The sequence below is a fragment of the Aquarana catesbeiana genome, linkage group LG03 (genome assembly GCF_042186555.1).
Source record: "Aquarana catesbeiana isolate 2022-GZ linkage group LG03, ASM4218655v1, whole genome shotgun sequence".
Classification (NCBI taxonomy): domain Eukaryota; kingdom Metazoa; phylum Chordata; class Amphibia; order Anura; family Ranidae; genus Aquarana; species Aquarana catesbeiana.
Genome location: NC_133326.1, coordinates 87,870,325 through 87,894,530, shown reverse-complemented (window position 1 = coordinate 87,894,530; position 24,206 = coordinate 87,870,325). Strand labels below are relative to the sequence as shown.

Here is a 24,206-nt window from a genome sequence, read left to right as displayed (position 1 = left end):
AACTGAAGCAATGTCACATCTTCTTCTATTAAGGCTCACCTTTCACCCCCCTGAGTCCTTGATGAGGAACTTGACCGGACCATACGTTCCGACAGCTTCACCTGCCCCTTCTGCTCCAGGAGTTCTTTATCACCGACCGTGTGGTGACAAAGACAATGCCAATGTCCGTGTAGAGGCAAAGTTCCCTCACAGACTCCCAGCCCCAGATCAAAACAGACAGGCCTAGCTTGCAGCATAGGCCTGCCTAAATTAGCCTGTGCTGACAGTACCTAGTAAAAAAAAAAACATTACTAGCACCTACCTATTGATAGAGGGTGATATATATATATATATATATATATATATATATATATATATATATATATATACACACAGTCATGCCCAAAAATATTGGTACCCCTGCATTTCTGTCAGATGATGCATCACTTCACCCAAAAAATTGTTGCAATTACAAATGTTTGAGCATTCTCATGTTTATTTCTTTTGTTTGTATTGGTAAGACACAAAAAAGTGAGAAACAAAAAGCCAAATCTGACACTGACACAAAACTCCAAAAATTAACTGGACAAAATTATTGGCACCCTCAATTTAATAGTTGGTAGCACAGGCCCTGGAAAGAAAAAAACTAAATTCAAACACTTCCTGTAAACATCAATAAGTTTCTTACACCTCTTTACTGGAATTTTGGACCACTCATCTTTAACCAACTGCTCCAGGTCTCTCAGATTGGAAGGGTTCCTTCTTCTGCTGTTTTGAGATCTCTCCACAGGTGCTCTATGAGATTTAGATCTGGGCTCATTACTGGCCGGTTCAGTACTCTCCAGCACTTTGTCTTAAACCATTTCTGGGTGCTTTTTGACGTGTGCTTTGGGTCATTGCCCTGCTGTAAGACTCATGACCTCTGACAGAGACCCAACTTTCTGACACTGGGCCCTACACTGCACCCCAGAATTCTTTGGTAGTCTTCAGATTTCATAATGCTATGCACATGGTCGAGACATTCAGTGCCTGCAGTAGCAAAGCAACCCCAAAACATCAGTGACCCTCTACCATGTTTTACTGTAGGGACTGTGTTCTTTTCTTTGAAGGCCTCATTTTTTTCTAAAAACACTAGACTGACAGCTTTACCAAAAAACTGTAAATTTAGTTTCGTCTATCCACAGCAAATGCTCCGAAAAGGATTTTATCTTCCTCAGTTAAGTTTTGGCAAACTCTAAATCTGGCTTTTTTATGTTTCTGTGTAACAGTGGGGTCTTCCTGGATCTCCTACCATACTGTCCCTTTTCATTCAGATGGAGACGTATAGTGGGAGCTGACACAGTTGTACCCTGTGACTAAAGGTCAGCTTGAATTTGTCTGGAAAGTGGTCAAGGTTTTTTATCCACCATTCGAACAATCCTTTGTTGCAATCTTTGATCATTTTTTCTCTTTCATCCACGTCCAGGGAGATTAGCTACAGTGCCATGGGCTGTAAACTTTTTCACAATGGTGTGCCCAGTGGACACAGGAACATTAGGATCTCTGGAGATGGACTTTTTACCTTGAGATTGTCCATGCTTTTCCACATTTTTTTATCTCAAATCCTCAAGACAATTCTTTGCTGCTCTTTCTCTTCTCCATTCTTCGTTTGGCACACAGAGACACAACAGAAAGGTTGAGTGAATTTTTCACCATTTTAACTGGTTGCCGGTGTGATTTCTATATTGTCAGCACGTGTTACCGGATACAGGTGACTTTGATTACAAATGACAGAAGCATCACAAACTTGGAATGCAATTATTTCTTACAACTTTGAGAAGGTGCCAATAATTTTGTCCAGTCCATTTTGGAGTTTTGCCTGGGATCTGTCAGATTTGGCTTTTTTGCTTTTCCACTTTTTTGTGTCATACCAATACAAACAAAAGAAATAAACATGAGAATGCCTATACATTTGTAATTGCAACAATTTTCTGGACAAAGTGGTGCATTATCTGACAGAAATGCAGGGGTGCCAATATTTTTGGCCATGACTGTATATATATATTTTATATATATATATATATATATATATATATATATATATATATATATATATATATATATATATATTATTATTATTATTATTATTATTCAGGATTTATATAGCGCCAACAGTTTACGCAGCGCTTTACAATATAAAAGGGAGACAATACAGTTATAATATAATACAATACAATACAATACAATAGGATTAAGAGGGCCCTGCTCAGAAGAGCTTACAATCTAATAGGGTGGGGCAGGTGGTACAAAAGGTTGTAACTGTGGGGAATGAGCTGGTGGAAGTGGTAGGAGATTAGTTGGAGACGTGATAGGCTTTCCTGAAGAGATGAGTTTTCAGGGATTGCCTGAAGGTAGCAAGAGTAGGGGATAGCCGGATAGATGGAGGTAGCGAGTTCCAGAGGATGGGAGAGGCTCTGGAGAAATCCTGGAGACGAGCATGGGAGGAGGAGATGAGAGAGCTTGAAAGCAGGAGGTCTTGAGAAGAGCGGAGAGGACGATTTGGGTGATATTTGGAGACAAGATTAGTGATGTAGCTTGGGGCAGAGTTGTGAATGGCTTTGTATGTTGTGGTTAGAATTTTGAATTTAATTCGCTGGGTGATTGGGAGCCAGTGTAGGGATTGAAGTAGAGGGTTGGCAGACACTGAGCGGTTGGTAAGGTGGATAAGTCTGGCAGCAGCATTCATGATAGACTGAAGAGGGGATAGCCTATGGAGCGGTAGGCCAATGAGAAGGGAGTTGCAATAGTCAAGGCGAGAGATAACAAGGGAGTGAATGAGGAGCTTGGTGGTTTCATTTGTTAAAAAAGGGCGAATTTTAGAGATGTTACGGAGGTGAATTCTACAAACTTTTGACAATGATTGGATTTGAGGCTGAAATGACAAGTCGGAGTCTAGGATTACACCTAGTACCCTGGCGTGAGGGGAGGGACTGATGGTTGCATTGTTGATTTTGATGGAAAAGTCATGGAGGGGGGCACGGGCAGGGGGGAATATTAATAGCTCAGTTTTAGAGAGATTTAGTTTAAGGAAGTGGTGCGACATCCATGCTGATATGTCAGTTAGTAAGTTAGTAATGCGAGAGGAGACTGAAGGAGTGAGGTGAGGAGTAGACAGATAGATTTGGGTGTCATCAGCGTATAAGTGGTATTGGAAGCCGTGGGCAGTTATTAGGTGACCAAGGGAGGTGGTGTAGATAGAGAAGAGAAGGGGTCCAAGAACCGAGCCTTGGGGGACCCCCACAGAAAGGGGCAATGGAGAGGAGGAGACAGAGTTGTAGGTGACACTGAAGGAGCGCTGTGATAAATAGCCAGAGAACCAGGATAGAGCAGAATCGCGGAGGCCAAGGGATATATATATATATTAATAGAATTAATGCCCAGATAGAATGTTTTCAGGCGCTTCCACCTTCGTTTTATTGTCATGCTACACTGACAGTGTATTTTTTTATATATATTATTGTATATTCACTGTGCTACCATATTTATATCATGTCCTTGTAATGTTACTCTCTTTTAAAAACTAATACAAATAGAATTAGGAATAAAGCAAGAATATTCAAATATTCGGTCCAAAGGAGACTCTAACATGGGTTGTGAGATCCACCAAACAGACATAGCAGTTATAAACCTTTTAAGTATAGTATTATGCACAAAGTCTATTTTACATGTATTTCTTTTTAGCCCTATAGTTCTTTTTCAGGTCATTTGTAAATGTTCACGCCTCTTCCTGTGTTCTACACAAATGCATCATTGACAATAAAAATGATAAAATGATGGCTATTTTAAACCTATTTATATAGGCAGATGAGAGGTTTGTAATAACCAGCACATATCAGTGTGTAGAAAGGAATGCAATCCAAAAGTAAACACGTTTTGGTAGATTTCAAAAGCTGGTAAGTCCAGTTTCTTTCAAAATATGAAGCTTTATGTCAGCATGATATACACGGAATAGTCTACATGTTTTTCAGGTTAATCATGTATGTCATTACTGGCTACCGGCAGTCACGACTACTAGAACAATTAATGTGACTGTCCATGTGACAACAAATCAAGATAAAAACACAGAGATGGATGGATTTTTACTGCCAAGCAAGAATTTCCGGTATGCTCCTGGTAAATAAGCACTAGATGGTATGTAGTTCAAGTATTACTTAAAGGGTAACTCAATTTGGGGGGGGGGATAGAAAATAAAGAAAAAAATAATATAGTGTATGCAATTGCGACACAAGTCATATTATAATTGAATGTTATTAAAAAATATCTTTCCTTTTCAATCTGCAGCTTCTGTAATTTTCTGAAAATGCAATGCAATATGGCTACCTGGAGGTGTTCTGTATACAGAATGTGTACAGAACGCCCCCCAGAAACATAATTTCCTGCTTGTGTGATTAGCTTACTGAGTTTCCCAGAAGTCTGCACTGAGATACAAGTCAGATTTCAGGCATCCCCTGCAACAAAAATGTAATTTTTGGTGAGATACTCCCAATTTGGGCGGCACAGTGCTGTGGGTGGCACAGTGGTGTAGTGGGTAGCACTCTTGCCTAGCAGTAAGAAGGGTCGCTGGTTCAAATCCCAACCACGACACTACCTGCCTGGAGTTTGCATGTTTTCCCTGTGCCTACGTGGGTTTCCTCCAGGTACTTGGGTTTCCTCCCACACTCCAAAGACATGCTGGTAGGTTAATTGGCTTCTGTCCAAAATTTGCCCTAGTATATGAATGTGAATTGGGGACCTTGGATTGTGTGCTCCTTGAGGGTGGGGTGCGATGTATGTGTGGAGTGCTGCGTAAAATGATGGCGCTATATGGGTACCTTAAATAAATAATAATATAATAGATGAGCATCTTAATGAGACACAATGTACAGCGATAGGGACAATTGTAGACATGCACCCACACTCACGCACGTTGAACTGGATGGACTGGTGTCTTTATTCAACCTTACTAAAAATGTAATAGGAACACGTCTTAAGGGATGCAGGCCCAACAGCTTTCCTCATTAGTACCCTGCAGCTGCTGCAACTGATTGATAATTATGAAACCACTCCCATTAGACTCCCTTGGCACAGGGGCACAGAGGAACAAACAGTGATTACTTCAGAATAACAAAACATAGGAATCTGCATCAAACTTTGTCACAATCCTTGCAATGTACATACATCACCCATAGGGGAATGTTTTTTTTCTCAACAAAAGAGGATTTACGCTTTAAAGAATATTTTCTGGAATCTGAAGGAATCTGCAACCATGTAACAATAAGAGCCCCAAGGGAAAAAAACATGCAATAAACACTCTAAGTGTATCCAAAGCCAAAACATTTTTTAGTTCTGGAAAGTGGAGAGTGCTCGGGATCCATTTTAGGTGTTTATTGCTGTCTTTGTATCGGTCAGGGAAAGTTAGGGTAGTGTTCCTCAGTGAGCTTTGAAAGAGTTCAAATTAACTCTTTACTGTCATCCTGACTTTTAGCTCCTGTGACAATGGACCCCAGGACATCGTGGGGGAGATTTACTAAAACTGGTGCACACAGAATCTGGTGCAGCTGTGCATAGTAACCAATCAGCGTCTAACTTCAGTTCATTTCACTAAGCTTTGACAATTAAACCTAGAAGCAGATTGGTTGCTACGCACAGCTGCATTATATTCTGTGTGCACCAGTTTTAGTAAATCTCCCCCACTATGTCCTGGCTTCTATTGTCACAGGGGCTAAAAGTCAGGATTTTTTTTTGTTCATTTCTTTGTTTTTGGCAGTAAAGATTACCATTCATACAGTATCTAACAAAAGTGAGTACACCCCTCACATTTTTATTTTATTATATCTTTTCATGTGACAACACTGAAGAAATGGCACTTCACTACAATGTAAAGTAGTGAATGTACAGCCTGTATAAAAGTGTAAATTTGCTGTCCCCTCAAAATAACTCAACACACAGCCATTAATGTCTAAACCACTGGCAACAATAATAAAATGTTTACAAAAATGTGAGGGGTGTACTCACTTTTGTGAGATACTGTAAAATTCGGTAAACCCTTTCAGAGCTCTCTGAATAACACTACCCCACATACTTTGATCACAAGGTTGCTCAGGTTCTCAAATAACGCTACAATTGGATCTGGGATAACACACTGTGCACATGCTCAACAACTTGGGCCCTAGACTGGACTTGCTGCTTCAACCTTCATTGTTTCCTGCTGCTTTCCACCAGCAGAATCTGCTTTAAAAAAGGGACAGGACAAGGTGGACATAGATAGATCAAAATTTGGTCGGTCCCTGCTGAACCATGTGTGGCTGCTCCTGCTTGAATGAAAGCTGATCTAATGAACATTGTCCAATGGGCTTGTTGGAAAAATGTTCTCAGTCAGCAATTGCTGCCAATGGCCTGCAGCTGCTGATGAGTGTATTCTGACAGCAGTGAGTCCCCGCTGTCAGAATACAATGTCTCAGTGGGAATTTCTCTATCCGCCTCAATTGTGTGGATGGAAGAAATCTGTTCACCTTTTTCCGTTCAGCCCACTGGCTGAATGAACAGAAAACAATCCACTCATGGCCAGCCCTAGTCCCACTGTGATTGTCCTAGTTACCAAGCAACCTGGGATACCTCTTACCTTGCATAATGGACTCGTCAATGATGGCCACCCCTTTGGTTCTGATCTCTAGGATACAGATTTCTTGACCAATTTTCTCTACCACTACCGAAAATAAATTATTATTGTTTACCTCTGTTGGAGATCACAGGATGTCTCCGCATCTTTGGTCTCTGGTTTTTCCTTTGGCTGATTTGCCATTAAGTACTCCATCTTGTCTTGTAATTCATTATTCTAAACAAGACCGTAAAATTGCATCAGAACAGTTTTAAGCCTGCATTCATGGTTTTATTTTATCCATACAAAAAAAAGTCAAACATGTCTTGCTGCATACAAGATTTTTTTTTTTATTTTGTTCGAAGCACTAGTGTAGTGTGATTAACACTAAATGTACAGGTTAAAATTAAAGATCTGAAAACAATGCTTTATAACGTGAGTCACTATAAATACATGATCATCAGCAGAATAGACTAAAACAGCCAGAACAGCCCCAATAATAGGCTTCCGTCGCTACACTTCAAGAAAGGGAGGTGTACAGTTATTCAGTCAAACAAAGGCAGCACTGTACACCAGCTTATACTTGTCACGCATTACAACACTGCTGCTAATTTGAGAGAATAGACCCAAAACTGTAGTAGTAATGACCAGAAAAACACCATGAAGCCTAACCTTATCCAAAGCAAATAGACCATAATAAAGCCTATTGATGTGACGCACTAAGAAGCTACAAATGACTGCTATTGGCCTGCAAGTGAAGTCATCTTCAAATAGACCAGAGGTTCCTCATTGTGGCCATTTTACCAGTGAATCATTTATAAACAAAAACTGTAGATCCGATTTTACGTCATACCTCTCCTTCCAAAAGTGCTATCCTTTCCAGCAGCTGTTGAATAAGCAAGTCTTTGTAGTGGACCTTTTTCCTTAGAAGCTCAATCTGCATTAAATAGAAAATCAGTTTTCAGTATAAATTCTGTATTTTATTTTATATGTTGCTTTATCAGAGCATATAACCAGCTCAATTGGCCTGTAAAGCCTACTACACACTATTTGTTTTTGTTCATTCAACCCAGCAGGGCTGAACGAAAAAAAACCTGACAGTTCTGGAGGAGCCGCTGTACTAACCATACAATGTTAATACAGCGCTCTCCCCTGCTGTGCTATTGTGTTCTGACAGGGGGATGCCCCCGCCAGAACACTCCGATCAGCGCCCAAGTGTACTAGGCTTAAGTATGAGGCAGAGTCAGTTGTTTATACTATTTTATGTAAAATATATTTATTGTTGTTTTTTTTTTGTTTGTTTTGTTTTTTTAACATTAATGTTGGTTGAACTGGATAGTGTCTTTCTTTCAAACAGATTAACTATGTAATTAATGAACCCGTATATTAAATAGGGTCAGCTTTCAATGTGCAAGTTATAGTGATACTAAACTCACACTTTTTTTATAAAATAAAGTAAATCCAACATGTTTAAATATAAATTACAAATGTACCTTCTGTTTCTGTATTTCTTCATTTCTCCTCTCAAATGCAAGCTTTTTTTCTGCTATTCTCAGACTTCCTGCTCCAGGGTGGCTAAGTATGTTCTCCATGCCCCCCTTATCCCTTTGTGTATGTGAACATACACAATGTGACCAGACATAACAGTCACTGCTTGCTCTACAATAGTAGCAGTGAGGTGCCTCAGCGGAAGATTGGGAGCATGCACAGCTGTGGCGGATGGTGCTGAATATTTTAGGGGGGGGGGGTGGCAAACACCCCTCCCGGGGGGGTCGGGGGATGGCAAACAACCCCACTCCCCGGCGATCCATGCCTTACCTTCCGCTGATGAGACGGTGCTGGATCCTGGCAGCGGCTGTTGCTGTCCCTCCTCGCTCCAGCTGGTGATGGGTCACCAATTCTGACGCAACACATGGGCCACGGCTTCTCCTCAGGAAGTGGGTTCTAAGACTCCCTGGCCAATAGGGTCTCAAGACTTGCTTTCTGATTGGCCTGGAGGAGATGCAGGAAGACATTAGCGAATATAAATTCGCTAATGTCACACAACTGGCTGGGCTCAGGGCTCTGCGCCCCAAGCCCTCCTTTTTTTGAAGCCAATTAGAGCCTCAGGCTTTAATCATGTGCTTTAAAAAAAAAATGAAAACCATTGAAATCCATGTATCCTGTGCCCTGCATGGAGATTAGGGGCTGGGCGCATGGATTAGGAGGGTGGCGTCCCTGCACCCCTAATGGAGCGGCCGCCACTGGTACACAGACAAAAAAGACATGACTTTTTGAAAAACAAAACAAAAACAAAGCTGTGATATCAGCAGCATACAGAAATGACACACTATAGATGGATATGCCTTGTCTGTATTTCATGTCTGAGGTTTACAACCACTTCAAGGAAGAGCGAATAGCAACTTACTAGCTGGTTTATGAATAAGAGTTTTAGAAACAGTTACTTATGAATATGTAAAATTTCAGAAGAATCTGAAGGAAATATTTTTCAAATAAAAATTTCCAATCCTTTATAAAACAATTTTTTAGTTATTTGGGGGTGACCATTTATCCATCAAGCTAAAGCAGAACTTTTGGCTTTTGTGACAAAAATATATTTATTTTACCTTATACTACTAGCCTTTACTTTTGTAACACTGCCTGATGCACATTAGGCACTGTAGTATACAATTACAGGAGATGCAAAGTAGTGAGTGCCAGGATTCTGGCTTATTGGAGCAGGAGTCAGGTGCTGACTTAGGGTGAGGGTTCCCAGAATATGGTGTTGCAGTGGAAGAACAGGACAAAGCCAGAGGTACATTTGCCAAAACATTGCTAATGTTCAGTGCATGCTTTTTTGGTGATGGTGAGGGGGGAGTTCTGTACCACGGTTCCATGACACGTGGCTTTGTAGACAGAAGGCGAGAAATACAATTTAAATGAGCTCTACTATTAAAAAATTAGCTAACATCACCTCTTCAATCATATGCTTTACTTTCTTTTGTTGGCAGTGAACCATGTCATCTAGATGCTTGATTCTCTCTCGTAAACTTGTTGCAGCCTCTTCTAAATTCTGTGTCCTGGAAGAACAAAGCCAGGAATTTTATTTTACAGTACAACTAAAGATCACACACAGGGACTCTACAATTATGATGATATGCATCAAGCTGTGATAACCCACACTGAAACATTTTGCAGGTACAATATATAATAATGCGAATCTGCTATGCAGCACAGGGGTCCCTAGTTTGAATCCCGGTTAGGATGCTATCCGCATGAAGTTCTCATGTTCTCCCTGTGGTTGCATAGTGGTCCTCCACTGTGGTCCTCCAATTTTCTTCTATGACCGTGTATGCAGGTAGGCTATCTGGCTCCTGTCTAAATTGGCCTTAGTATGTGTACATCCATGTGAGATAGGGACTTCAGATTGTACGCTTTTTGAGTGCAAGGACTGATGTGAATATACAGCATGTATATTGTTGGCACTATTTAAAATAACTGTAGTAAACAACATCAATAATAATTTAGTGATCAAACCATTTTTGGCAACTTTATAAGAAGCAGCAAATGTCCCAAATACTAAATAACACTAGCAAAAAAAAAAAAAAAAATGGAAATAGAATAAATTATCTAATGAACCTGAAAATCGTAATAAAATGTCCATGGTATGTGACATAGCAGACACCTTTTCTATAAATATATATGAATGTACTCTGCACCACTGGAAAAGGAAAAAAAAGACTACATATTTGTGCAAACTGCTATTTCTAAAGGTGAGTGTGGCTGCTGCAATCTCTAAAATGTGCTAAACGTACACATTGATCAACCATATATGTGTGTAAGGAGACAGTGCTGCTAGTGAATAACTGAATACAATCAATAAGCTCATAATACATAGACACCAATGTAGAACATACAAATTAAGTGTAAGCCAAATAAAAGTCCAATATGAAAGTAAAATAAAACAAATAAAATACTTGGGACTTATTGGTTATATTGACCTTTTCTATAAAGCTAAAATGTAAATTTCCATTATGTTTTATATTTGAGTCTGGCCTTCTCATCTACTGCATCCTGTACTTTTAATACTTGCCTGTGACACAACCAATCACATAATGGGAAAAAATAGGCAGAGGAGACAGGGCCAGTATGAAATTTACATCCTAGGAAGCCCCAGAATAAGGGGATCTAGACATGCCAGATTGAGGTATAGACAGCTGTAGGTGCCCGCTATGTCATACCACATACCACTTTATTACCTTTGCCTGACTGCACATTCCCTTTAAGTTGCAAACATCAGCTCTGCCAGTATTTTCAAATATAAGCTGATCTCTATTAAAAGGGGTGATGACTAAAAGTTGTAAGATCAAGTTTTAACATCTGTAGCATGAAGTTCATTAGTAAATTAACTGAAGTGCTCCATGGACCAACCTAGATCTATGTTTAGACAATAGAAATAAATAAAATATGGGAAGGCTAAATTAATTACTTTTTCCCTTTTGTCTATAACAATCTTTGACACGTATATATGTAGATATATATATATGTACCTTGCTCTCTCTGATGCTGTTATCTCCATTTTAGCATCAAGCCTCTGTATTCGCTCTTCATGACTTGTTAATTGCACTTGTAGATGTTCCCTTTCCTGTGAATGGGTACATTTTATCACATTTTAAAAAACAATGTTTTTGTACAATCTTATATTAATGTACTGTATGCAAAGTGAAATAAACACATACTACCAATAAAAAGTATGGATGGCTAGGAAAGAATCATTCTGGTACCTGCTGCATTCGCTGGACTAAGCTGTCAAGTTCAGCAATCTTTGCATCGCGTTCTTCTATCTTGGATTCTGCTACTTGGACCTTCTCAGTGGCGTCTTCAACAGCCTTTATGTACTGTTTTGCCTGAGCCTTTGAATAAATGTGAACATGTTTTTATTGAATGAGGCCTCAGACCTTTCTGCAGGCTCCAGAATCTGATATGTAGAGATTGAGTGCAAAGAACCTAAAAATGGAGAGCTGATCTGAGGTCTGATATTATGCATTTAGATGCACCCCAGCTGTATTTCCAGATGACATAAGCTAGTCATTCACCAGACCCACTCTGTTTTGCAGATTCTTAATTGCTTTTCTAGTAAAATTTATTTTTTTGCTATATTAATGTATTGCTTTATTATAATGTATAATAATAATTATTTATGTTTTAGTAATTCATATATAAAACGATTAAAATATATAATGCTTATAGCATATTATGACGTAAATATATTATATTGTTATAATCATATTTAAAATTAATAAAAATTATAATCAATCTATCTCTTTCTATATAGAGATTTTTTTATATATATATATATATATATATATATATATATATATATATATATATATATATAATTTATATATTGAGAGATTATAATTATTATTCATTTTTAATATTTTAAATATGATTATAACAATATAATAACTATTTTACTTTATAATATACTATAAGCATTATATATTTTAAGTGTTTATATATGAATTACTAAAACATAAATAATTATTATTATAATAGAGCAATACATTCAATACATTAATATAGCAAAAAAATAAATGTTACTAGAAAACCAATTAAGAAACTGCAAAACACACACATATTCTCTCTCTCTCTCTCTCTCTCTCTCCATGTGTGTGTGTGTATATATATATATATATATATATATATATATATATATATATATATATATATATATATATATATATATATATATATATATATTAGAATTTTATCATTTATGATATTTATTCATTTAATGCTTTTCTAGTAAAATGTTTTAATCGTTTTGCCTCCTCTTAATGCACCTTGTATATGAATAATTATTAAAAAAATAACTGTGTGGTCACTACAAAAAACACCTTTTATGTTGGGGTGCATACTTCCAGAGAATATCAATGTGGTGACCTTTGTAAGGAAAGGATATTATGCACACCTATTCTTATGTATTTGTTTCCTATAGCAATATTTTTTAGCAATAGCTAAAATAACCATCTTCTTCCAAAAAACCCTCACCACAATTGAAAAAAAATCTGTGTACCCATTATATACACATAAAAAACAGACAGGACAGTTAGCATATATTAAAGTTTTAATTATTCCTTAAAGCTGAATTCTAAATATGATTTTCATTGAATGGTAACATTGATCCAGCTTGGCACAATGTAGGTATGCATATCTTATAAATAAGTGCACTGCACTCATAAATAAATTAAACCATGATACCTTTACCACTATGTGCCGCTACTTAATAATTATATTAAATGCAAAATAAGGTGAAATATTACAAGTAATAATCAAATAATACTCCACAGTAGCGCGCCAAAAAAACACAAATCAGAAATCTCACAAAGAAAGATCAGTAAGTTAAAAAAAAGTCCATCCAAAATAAAAAAATAAAGTGCATTAAGGTGTGATAAAAAAGTATTCCACTTCTTCTGACTTTAAAATCATACACCACATATCCACCACCACAGTGTTTGTGCAAGTTCCTCTCCCTTAAGAATAACACTCACCAGATGGTATGGTCATTCATTCTCATGACTGACAAATAACGCTTATATGTTGATATAAGAAACGCCTTATTGGCCGCTTCGATTTATTTCCTCTACATGTGGTTATCCTTATGGGTGTGCTACTGTGGAGTATTATTTGATTACTCCTTGTAATATTTCACCTTGTTTTGCATATGCAAATCTGATACCTGAGCGATCGCTGTGTAACCTACAAAATCACTGTAATGCCCCGTACACACGGGCGGATTTTCCGACGGAAAATGTGTGATAGGACCTTGTTGTCGGAAATTCCGACTGTGTGTAGGATCCATCACACATTTTCCATCGGATTATCCGACACACAAAGTTTGTGAGCAGGATATAAAATTTTCCGACAACAAAATCCGTTGTCGGAAATTCCGATCGTGTGTACACAAATCCGACGGACAAAGTGCCACGCATGCTCAGAATAAATAAAGAGATGAAAGCTATTGGCTACTGCCCCGTTTATAGTCCCGACGTACATGTTTTACGTCACCGCGTTCAGAATGATCGGATTTTCCGACAACTTTGTGTGACCGTGTGTATGCAAGACAAGTTTGAGCCAACATCCATCGGAAAAAATCCTAGGATTTTGTTGTCTAAATGTCCGAACAAAGTCCGACCGTATGTACGGGGCATAAGGCTGAATTGACAATAGAACAGACCGCTGCCGAAACGATTTACCTCTCCTGCAGATGTCTGTTCCGACTGTGGTAGGGGGCAGTGTGGTGCATGATTCAGCGCATCACACAGCTCCCTTTCTTTTCTTTTTTCTTGAACAAACTTTATTTGAAGTTTTTCATGGATTTCATGGATGATGTTGCTGTACAGCAGCGGGAAACACTGCACTGCTGTACAGTGCCATGCAGTTCTGTATAGTGTGTGGCGATAAAATCAATTGAAAATGCAATTTAGCCATTGCTGTTTAAGAACCTACGATAAGAACTTCTTTATCTGCGTTATATTTAAGTTCCTCTTCTTGGAGCTTTTGTTCATATTGACTGTACACTTTTCTTGTCATCTCTCTTAAGACGTTAGCATTGGCTTCATGAGAGGATTCTATCTGTTGAAAAAATGAAAAAAATAAATCAATATTTAAAGTTTTGTGGGGATAAAGACATAAACTTCTTGTCTGAAATATTTAAAGTGACATTAAACCCAAAAAACAAAAAATGTATAAAAAATGCAGCTTTCTAGTCCTTTAATGTGGTGGCTGCATCAATTTTTAGGCCTCTTTTTGATTATTTTCACCTGGTATTTCAGTCAGTAGAGCACTACACTGGTGAACAATGGAGACACCAGTGGATAGGAGCAATGTAAATTCGGGGAGAGGGTAATGTTAAACTAGCAGGTTTAAATTAACTTGGCTAACAAGTTAAACAGGTTAAAGCTGAACTCCAACACTTTATAAGCAGTTACAGCTACAGTTTATTCCCCTTTTTTAACCTTTTGGAATAAAGGTTTACCCCCCCCCCCACCAACATCCCCTCTCTTTTGTTCCCCAATCATTTGTATTTTTAAATGATGTGAGCATGGCAAGGATTGTTTATTGCTCCATTTTGTGACGTTCATTAAAAATGTTTCAATAAAAACTATTGTAACAGAAAATTGACCATTGTAAATACCTCCCTGTCAGGGTTAAATGGTTTGTCTCAACCCTCTAACTACCACTTCTGCTGGACAGCTTGGTCTGTTAAAGGAAGAAAAATTCCAGACTTACTGGCCAGATCACCAGGTGAAAAAAAATAAAATTAGCATTCGTTTTTTTTGTTTTTTGTTTTTTCACCTGGTGATCTGGCCAGCTATTACATCTTCAGGCAGCAAGGTTGCTAAGTGGTTAGCACGTACTTCTGCCTGGCAGCACTAGGGTTGCTAGTTCAAATCACAACCACAACACAATGCCTGGAGTTTGCATGTTCTCCCTGTAAGTGCATATGTTTTCTCCCACACTCCAAAGAAACGCTGGTAATTTAATTGGATACTGTCTAAATTGGCCCTAGTATGTATGAATGTGGCCTAGGGACCTTAGATTGTAAGCTCCTTGAGAGCAGGCACTGATGTGAATGTACAATATACATATATCTACAGAACCGTGTAAGTCAGGGGTGCCCAACCAGTGGCCCGCAGAGCCCTCTGATGTGGCCTGTGACCTCCTGCTCTGGAATAGCCAGTCAGCAAGCCCAGATAGCGGGTTGCCGACCCACCATCCCAAAGTATCAGTGTTCTGAATGGATCTGGCGGTAGAGGAATCAAGCAGCTGTGGAGCAGAGCAACATAAGCTGATGCTTCCAGTATAGAGCTGGCTCCTGTCACTGGTGGAGTGATACCAAATGCACTCCGCCTGGAACAGCAACAGTCGTTGATACCCGAGTAGAAGACTGTTCAAGGTCAGTTTATTTCTAAAATCACAGTGTAGATATGGGCATATCTGTCCTGCAGTGGTTACTGGACTGCTTTCAAACTGATCCACGGGTGCAGTGCACCTGTGGGTTACCAGCACTGATCCATAGACTTCAGTTATTACCTGCAGATTTGGTGTGCTTTCTGAAAGCACACCAAAACTCCTGAATGCAGGGGTTTTATTGTGCTTTCAGAAAGTGCACCACACGTGCAGGATATAATAGAAGTCTATGGCAAAGTGCAGCTAATCTGCAGGAAAGCCACAGGTCCAGTCTGTTTTTCAGGTGGACCCAATCGGACCCTCCATTCACCTCTATGGAGCTGCAGATGTATACGGACTTGTGTCCGTTTACACCCACCTACCTCCAATCCAATCTGCTTAAAAAAAAAAAAAATGGAAGGGGATCCACCTAAATGGAAGGGGATCCACACCCACCTACCTCCAATCCAATCTGCTTAAAAAAAAAAAAATGGAAGGGGTTCCATCCCCTTCCATCTGGGCGGATTGGTTCAGAGGGCCCATAGAGTATCGCTCTGCTCATTGTGGCCTGTGACTGGATACCAATTTGCTTAAGTGGCCCTTGCTCTTCAAAAGGTTGCGAACCTCTGGTGTAAATCGACAGTGCTATATAAGTAGCTGTAATAAATAATACATCTAGGAATTGTAAGCTGCAATTATTTTGGTTTATGGATTAATACCTCTTTAAGATTCTTTGTCATTTTAATTCTTGTATTTTCAAAAACTGTATTATGTGTAGATCATTCCTTCAATGATACTGTTACAGCATTGTTGACTCAGGGCTGAACTGAGGCAGCCCTGTGACTTTAAAATGAAACAGTGAGCTGGACTGAGTGGGATCATTTTCAAGGAGTAACACCCATGGCAGCTGGTGCTAAACTTTCTGGGGGGTGGCAAACAAACCCCCCTTCCTCCCCAGGTCTGCACTCACCGCTCCACGGTCCCCCAGCAGTCACTGCTCCATGGCACGGTCCCCACACTCGCCGCTCTACGGCACAGTCCCTCCGTGGCTTCCTTGGCTTCTCCTCCCAGCCAACCCGATCTGCCTCCTGTCCTGATTGGCTGGGAGGAGAAGCGGGAAGACAATAGCGGATATTGATTCGCCATTGTCACAAGTGGGTGGGTTCGGGGCGCAGTGCTCTGCACCCGGAGCCCAACCTTTTTCAAGCCAATAAGAGCCTCAGGTTCTAATCATGACCTTGGAATAACAAACAAAAAAAACTCATACAAAATGAATGAGTCCGGCAACCTGCATGTGCATGCATTCCCGCATGCAAACTAGGGGGGGCGGCACCCCTGCGCCCCTAATGGACCGGCTGCTCATGAGTAACACTATGGGGTCTATATATATATATATATATATATTATATATATATATATATATATATATATATATATATATATATATATATATATATATATATAAATGTTGGATACGTGACAAGCATTCATCCAGCTGTGATGAGTTCTGACTGTATTTAGTTTAATACAATGATCTCATACGATAGTCAGCTCCATCTAATGCCTGAAATTTGGTGTTTTTCCTGATTCAGGTATTTCAGAAAAAATACTGCATTATGGCTACTAGATGGCGCTCACAATTACAGGAAATTTCTCTATTAAGCTAAATATAAAATCAGGGGTTTGCTTCAGACTGATAAGTTACTTTTAATGGTTTCTTCATGGTAAAATGGTTGAGAAAGGGCTGGTCATGACTGCAGTTTACTGTATGCATTTACCTTGATTTTTAATTGCTGATTTTCTGCTTGTGCAGCGTCCAGCAGCTTCTGTTTTTCCTTTAATTTATCTAAGGACACGTCATAGGAATGTTTTAGGCTCTTCACCTCATCTCTGATGCTGCAGTTTTCCAAGGTCATATCCACCACTTTTTTCTGAAACAGACACAAAAAACATGCTGAATATTACAGTAAGGATTTGAATTTATGAAACCAGAAGTTTTTCTTTTGGAATTATTCCTAAATTTCTTTGTCTGTCTATTGAAGTTCAAACCTATGTTATGCTCAATTTTAACATAATTTTTAAAGTGCGAAGGTGGGAGTGGAGTGCATGGAAATATAAAAGAAATCTTATACATCAGCACTTAAAGGACAGCTGTACTTTTCTTTTAACTATTGCTAAATACACCCTCCCCAGCTAAATTGAGATATCCTCCATCCACCCCCGCATCTGTTTACATACCTTTGTTGCAGAGCCATGACCTTCCCCAAGGTTTCCAACCAGTTGGGTGAAAATCCCCTCTGCTGCCTCTGGCCACGTCTACATACTGCATCCCCTATGACTTTAATGGATTCATAAGGTATATCTAACCTAGAAACCCTCTGTATACAGCCCTATTTAAGTCAATGGGAACCCTAGTGCTGCTTTTTCCAACAGGCTGGAAACCCTGGAGGAGTCTGCAACAGAAATAAGCAAACAGTTTAGGGGAAATTTAGCTTAGGTGGGAACGTAGCTTTAGTGATAGTAAAAATTCTATTACTCTACTGCAAGCACCCACTGTAATCCTTTTTTTGCAGCATTATGACTGGTGGATAGAGCGCCCACACAACAAAATACTTATTCCCCTCTCGTCCTGGAAAATGGGAACAGCGGCATTTACAAAACAGAGATTTTCTAATAAATACACTTTAACAATGGTCCAAAGCACTTTGGCTACCAAAACATACTTTTATATGAAGCAAACGAGAATTAAACTGAAACATATAAAAGATGATTTTAAAAATTCCTTGAAATCTATGAAAATGGATTCTCAATATTTTAACATGTCGTCTGTCTCAGATTTTAATTCTACAAAATATATCTGGAACAATGGAAAATAAGTTGGCCTTACAAGAATCGCCACCTATAAGGATTTTTTCACTCCACCATGATGTGCAGATTCCGCAGGGACTTTCTTTTTTACTTAATTTATTTTTATTGACATTTCTATAACAACGGAATAAAAGAATAGAAAAGAGGAGAGGGGAAAAAGACAAAAGGAAACTCATTTGGCATCTAATGTATTCCTTGTGCAAAGAGTTTCAGCAATATACATATTTACATACACCAAACAACATCTTCTCAATTCGTGTACAAACGTTAGAGTTATTACGTCCATTCATAGCCCCAAACAAAGGGAGATAGTTCATAAAGTTAACCATGACAAAAGCACTATACGAATGGGAGAATCCAATATGGAAAAAAGGAGCATCATCATATATCAAATGCCCTAGCTCAAAAGTCACAAATCTTGACGCAAAATTAAATGATATAACCACTTCACAAATATCACAAATACGTGTGAAAGCATAAAACTCTCCTACACAAGATTTAGGAAATAATGAGTTTATACAAAAAGAAAAGAAAAAAAAAAAACATACAACATCAGGAGGGAGATGATCCAACACCATCCTCATACATACTCTCTCTAAAACAAACACAGTGACTGTATAGATTGAAAAGTGGAAAGGACGACATCTGCCCATATTGAAAAAGTAATGGTTTCCAAAGCTGAATGTTTGCAAAGAGTGAAGAAAGTCTAAAAGAGCTAAGCGATCCACAGTTCAGCAATGGCTTTGACTTAAACTGTAGTCATAACATATGACACCAATGTTTAAGGCCCCATTCACACCTGAACGATTTTCTGCTTGAAGCTTGTACCTCTAAAACGTTCAACAAGCCAAATCCCATTCATTCCAATGGCCCCTGTTCACAAATGAGCACTCTGTCACCTGTAGCTAAACGCCTGTCACTCAAAAAAGTACATAAGCTTATTTTTGACAGATAAGTGTTTTTGGCCCCATAAACTTCAATAGAAATGCCTGAATTTAGCGTTTTTACAAGCGTTTTCTTCTCAAATAGCAACTCTTCACCTCTAATTTCCTTTCCCTCTCCTCCCCCTATTGCTTTCTATTGGCTAAACAAAAGACTGAAGCTGTAAAACGCATTTAATACACTTCTAAAATTCTTTAAAATGCTTGTAAAAAGCTGCAAAAACTCTTTTAAAAAATGCCCAAAAAGGTCAGTAAATTGGTACGCTCAGGTGCAAATGGAGCCTTAGGGTTCTTTCGCACGGACTTGTCCGTGTACGGAGCCCGCTCTGCTCAGCGGGGGATCGCTCCGTCGATCCCCGCTGAGCAGGCAGATGACAGGTCTGTTGCTGCACACTGTGCAGCGACGGACCTGTCAGAGCGCCACTCTGCTCTATGAGGGATCGGATGATGACGGACCGCAGAGTCCGTCGTCACCCGATCCGATCCGAAAACAGATGGAAAAGTAGGTTTTTCCTCCATTACACTTTTTCGGATCGGAGCGGGTCGGATGTCAGCGGACATGTCACCGCTGACATCCGACGCTCCATAGAGGTCTATGGAGGGTCCGTTCAGGTCCGCCTAAAAAACTGACAGGCGGACCTGAACGGATCGTTCGTGTGAAAGAGCCCTAACTGTCACTTTTGCAAATAGAACTGATGCTTAGTGTGAATGCTTTCATTTAATGGGATCTGCTTTGTGACTCTCACATACCTGCATATCCAAGGAGGAAGCATTTAAAGAGCTATTAATGGAATCAAGACTGTCTATGGCAGATGCTTGAGTCTGGGAATGATGCTCCAACAATTCTTGCTTTGCTGTTGAAACCTGAAATTAAAGAAAATAATCTAGAAGAAAAACTATATACATGCAATGATTTGTTCTGCTTTACAAAAACTAGAACAAATATTGAGCAAAATGGTAAAATAAAGATTTTATATTAAGTAGTTAAGAAAGGATCAGAATGACAGCCCCTAAACTTGCACATTCAACATGTTGGTGGCTCCTATATTTGTCTAACAAGTTTCCAAAAGGTTGAATTCAGTATCTGTGAGATTAAGTGTTTTTTGCTTATAAAATTGCTCACGGATCCCCAAAAAAGGGAATATTTTTATCTCCTTACCAGAATACCCAAATTTCATGAACTCTAAGAGCACTAAGCCAAAATCCCACTGATTTTACCTGGTGTTCTTAAAGTTGATGTTTTTTTATTATATTTTATTTACACATTTTTGCTTTTCTGCAAAACATGTTACATAATACAGTGTAAATGTTCTAGTTGCCCCCTTTTCTTTCCCAAAACACAAATACTTACTTTCATATCTTGTGTGAGACGTTTCATTTTCTCTTTCATTTCATCATATTCTCCAAACATCTTCTCTCGTATTTTTTCCAGGGTTACTCTTACCTGTAATAAAATTGGAATATATTGATGTTGGTAATACATGCTGTCTACTGGACCATGTTTTTTGAGATTCCTGCTCTTCTCTGATCATATAACATTTTTTTTCTTTGTTGTCAACCAGTAACTGATAAACACCATCGCACATTTAAAGTGTACGTATAGCCCAAACCTTTCTTTTGGACATAATAGTGAATGGTTAAGACTGCTGTCAAGTTTCTTTTTTCCTGTTTGTGTCCTGACAGGAAGACTTCCTCTCACTTTCAACTAGATTTTCCATAATTTATTGTACTAGAGACAGTGGTCATCATGACAGATAGAGATGGTATATCTCCACAGTGGGGACACAGACAGCAATAAAAAAACCTAACACAGGTTTTAACACTTCCATATTTTTTTCCAAAATGTTAAAAATACTTTTGGCTTTAGATTCACTTTAAGGGGCTCTTTCTAAAGGATTAAATCAATAATTTTGTACTTTGCGAATGTTAAGAACATTCAGCCTACTTATAAAGCTGCTTGGTATAACTTCACTGCTAATTTTCACCATATTTCAATAACAATAAAAATGTATTTTGTGTAGACTTAAAAATCAGAGGGTTTCCCTAGCTTCCAATTTAAACTTGCAACTTCTGTCTTCATGGCCACTAAGCAAACCTGATCAATAGTATGGAAATCAGCAACCCCAATGGTACAATAAGTTAGGCGGAAGAGGTCTTGGTACTTGATAAATAAGAAACTTTCTGCAATGCTACATGACTCTATGCCTAAATTTGAAAGGTTTGGACAACACGGATAACGTAATACTTGCCTCCAAACTTTGCCCTAACATTACTCTTTATCTGATGAAGCTTGTACCTAGCAAGACTGCACTACCCTGCATTGTGAAATTGCTGTTTTTTTGGGTCACCCTTGAATAAACTGATTAAAAACAAGAAAGACTTTATGTAAAATCTAAAGACTATCATGTCATTATGTAATTCATAGAATGGAATTGTGCAATCATGTAACTCATTCTCACTGGACTGTTAGCACATACTGGATATAAAACGCACAAGATAACATAACGCTTAGTTTTTTTCTCAAGGTTGGTGCTTCCCATAGACAGAGAAATGTAAGGAAGCAGGAATGTTAGCAGTAACAAACTTATCATGCCGCCTAATTCTGTCCGGATTTTAAGAGAATCCTAACCAGAGCAGATATTGCTCTTACGGCTTGAAAGATTGCCCGGGAGCCTCCGATATCCCTTCAGACAACTGAATTTATTCTGCAAGATTTTTATATTAACCTATGTTTCTCTTATTTAAAGTACATCTAATGAAACTATTTCTCACTTTCTATGTGCTGAAGTACATACAGGCAATCAGCTACATTCAATACTGCAGTGAGTAGGCTCATTTCTGCTGGAAACATTAGTAAAAAAACTAAATAAATGATAAATATATGCACTTAAACAGATTCTGTCACTGTAAAAACACTTAAAGCTACTAACAGGTATGAAGACCAGACATTCAGAAGTGCTTTCAGTATCATTTGGTTTGCCCAAATGCAAGGCTGCCCTGATTAGACAAAGCTCCCACAATTTGGTTTTCTGCTAATCAGGTGGCATTCCTAAATACCCATATCCCATTCTAAAATCCTCCTCTGTTGTGGTCCTTGGTGTCCCGGATCATCCCAAACTCTGCTGATGTAGGCCACTATCCAATGGGGCTCCACAACCAATATAGACATGATTTACTAAAGGCAAACAGGCTGTTCAATTTGCAAGCCAAATGAGCCTGTTTTAGCCAGAGCTTACTGAATGTGTTGAAATTTCACTTTGCAAAAGAAAAAGAAAACAGCATTTTCATCTGCAATTGATTGGATGATGGTAGTCAGCAGAGTTTCTCTTCATTCTTGAAGTTCTGGGCATAACTGCTCTGCAAAGTGCAACTTCCCTAGTACAATGAGCAGTGTATTTGACTTTAGTAAATAACCCCATAGCCTAGCAAGTCCTCTGCCTCCAGCCTCAACTTCCTGTCACAGTATAGCAGATTAAATACTTACGTATCCTAATTATACCATGTCTCTGGGACCGTAGTGGCACTGGTTACAGGACTATATTCAAAGGAAAGGATCGCTCTTCAGGCAGACACTGAATTGCTGGTTGAGGCTGAACATCGGTAGCCTAAGCCCGTTTAGTTGAGATTAGGTGACCAGTGCCTCAGCATTTAATCACCTTAAGGATGAATATTTAACAATTTATAAATATACTGGTGTGAGGAGGTTTAAGATGGGAGGCTGTTATTAAACTGCAGGGTTGATTTACTAAAAGGCAAAAACACAGTTCCCTTTTCAGTTCCACCCTGCAAGGTAATTTCCTCCAGAGTTTAGTAAATAGGGTGAAGCTCTGCTAACTTTCATCATCCAATCATGTGCAAACAAAAACGCTGTTGTTTTTTTTATTTTCCTTGCACATGATTGGGTATCCTTTGTAAAATGAAATTTCACCACATCCACTGAGCTCTGGGGAAAATTCTCTTGCAGAGAGTAACTTCCTTTGCAAAGTAAGTAGTGTATTTATCTTTAGTAAATCAATCCCTATAGGCCTATTCCAAAGTACAGTATACAATCCAGAGCCGCAAAAGGACCAGGAAAGAGATTTCAACCAAAATCCATGACAACCCAGGATTGCATAGCTGAAACTAGTATCAATAGTGGTGCAGCAGACAGCTTTGCGCTATGCGCTATACTACCTTATTTCCCCAAAAATAAGATCTACCCTGCAAAATCCACTCTGTTAAAGGATTCTATATTGTATAGCAATGCATATGTTTTCCTTAACATTATTGTGCGAAATACCTTCCTTACAGCGCTGCTGGGCGCTCATGTGACCTCCCGATGCTCTCCTCATTTCCTCCCGGCTAACATCAACGGGGGATCTCGGCCACTCTCTCTGTAGTGCTCGGAGTGGAGAAGAGAGCTCAAGGGAGTCACGTAAGTGCCCAGCGGCGCTGTAAAGAAAGTATTTTGCACAATAATGTTACATAAACACATATTGGACATTATATAATACTGTAATAGAGCGAATTACAAGATTCCTTAATGCTAAATGCTAATGACTCCTGAGCTGACAGGCAGAGAGGAAGAGGGGGGGAGGGGAGAGGGAGAGATAAGAGATGAAGAAAAGACAGGGGACACAGGAACTGGCAAATAAGAGCAGAGTGTTCAATCTAATGGCAAAATATGAAGTTACAGTATTTTATATAAAGTATTTACATGTAGATTATTGTACAAAAATAAATAAGACATCCTCTGAAAATAAGCCCTAATGTGTCTTTTGTAGCCAAAATTAATATAAGATCCGGTCTTATTTTTGGGGAAGCACGGTACATGTCATAGCTTATAGACATCCCAATAACCTGTGAAATGCAGGGTGGCAAATGTATCT

At 38.8% G+C, this 24,206-nt stretch overlaps 1 protein-coding gene across 3 annotated transcripts in view; it reads right to left on the bottom strand.

Annotated features, from left to right (window-relative positions):
* Positions 1 to 24,206, bottom strand: part of MYZAP (myocardial zonula adherens protein) — a 145,794-nt gene that overhangs the window by 23,063 nt on the left and 98,525 nt on the right. For all 3 annotated transcript variants that reach the window (XM_073618803.1, XM_073618806.1, XM_073618804.1), the window contains 9 exons: positions 20,690 to 20,782; positions 20,089 to 20,202; positions 17,308 to 17,460; positions 14,087 to 14,212; positions 11,359 to 11,487; positions 11,125 to 11,219; positions 9,549 to 9,654; positions 7,449 to 7,532; positions 6,732 to 6,832 (listed from right to left, as the gene is read on the bottom strand). In XM_073618803.1, coding sequence (XP_073474904.1) covers positions 6,732 to 6,832; positions 7,449 to 7,532; positions 9,549 to 9,654; positions 11,125 to 11,219; positions 11,359 to 11,487; positions 14,087 to 14,212; positions 17,308 to 17,460; positions 20,089 to 20,202; positions 20,690 to 20,782 — 1,001 coding nt within the window. The remainder of the gene's footprint in view (positions 1 to 6,731; positions 6,833 to 7,448; positions 7,533 to 9,548; positions 9,655 to 11,124; positions 11,220 to 11,358; positions 11,488 to 14,086; positions 14,213 to 17,307; positions 17,461 to 20,088; positions 20,203 to 20,689; positions 20,783 to 24,206) is intronic.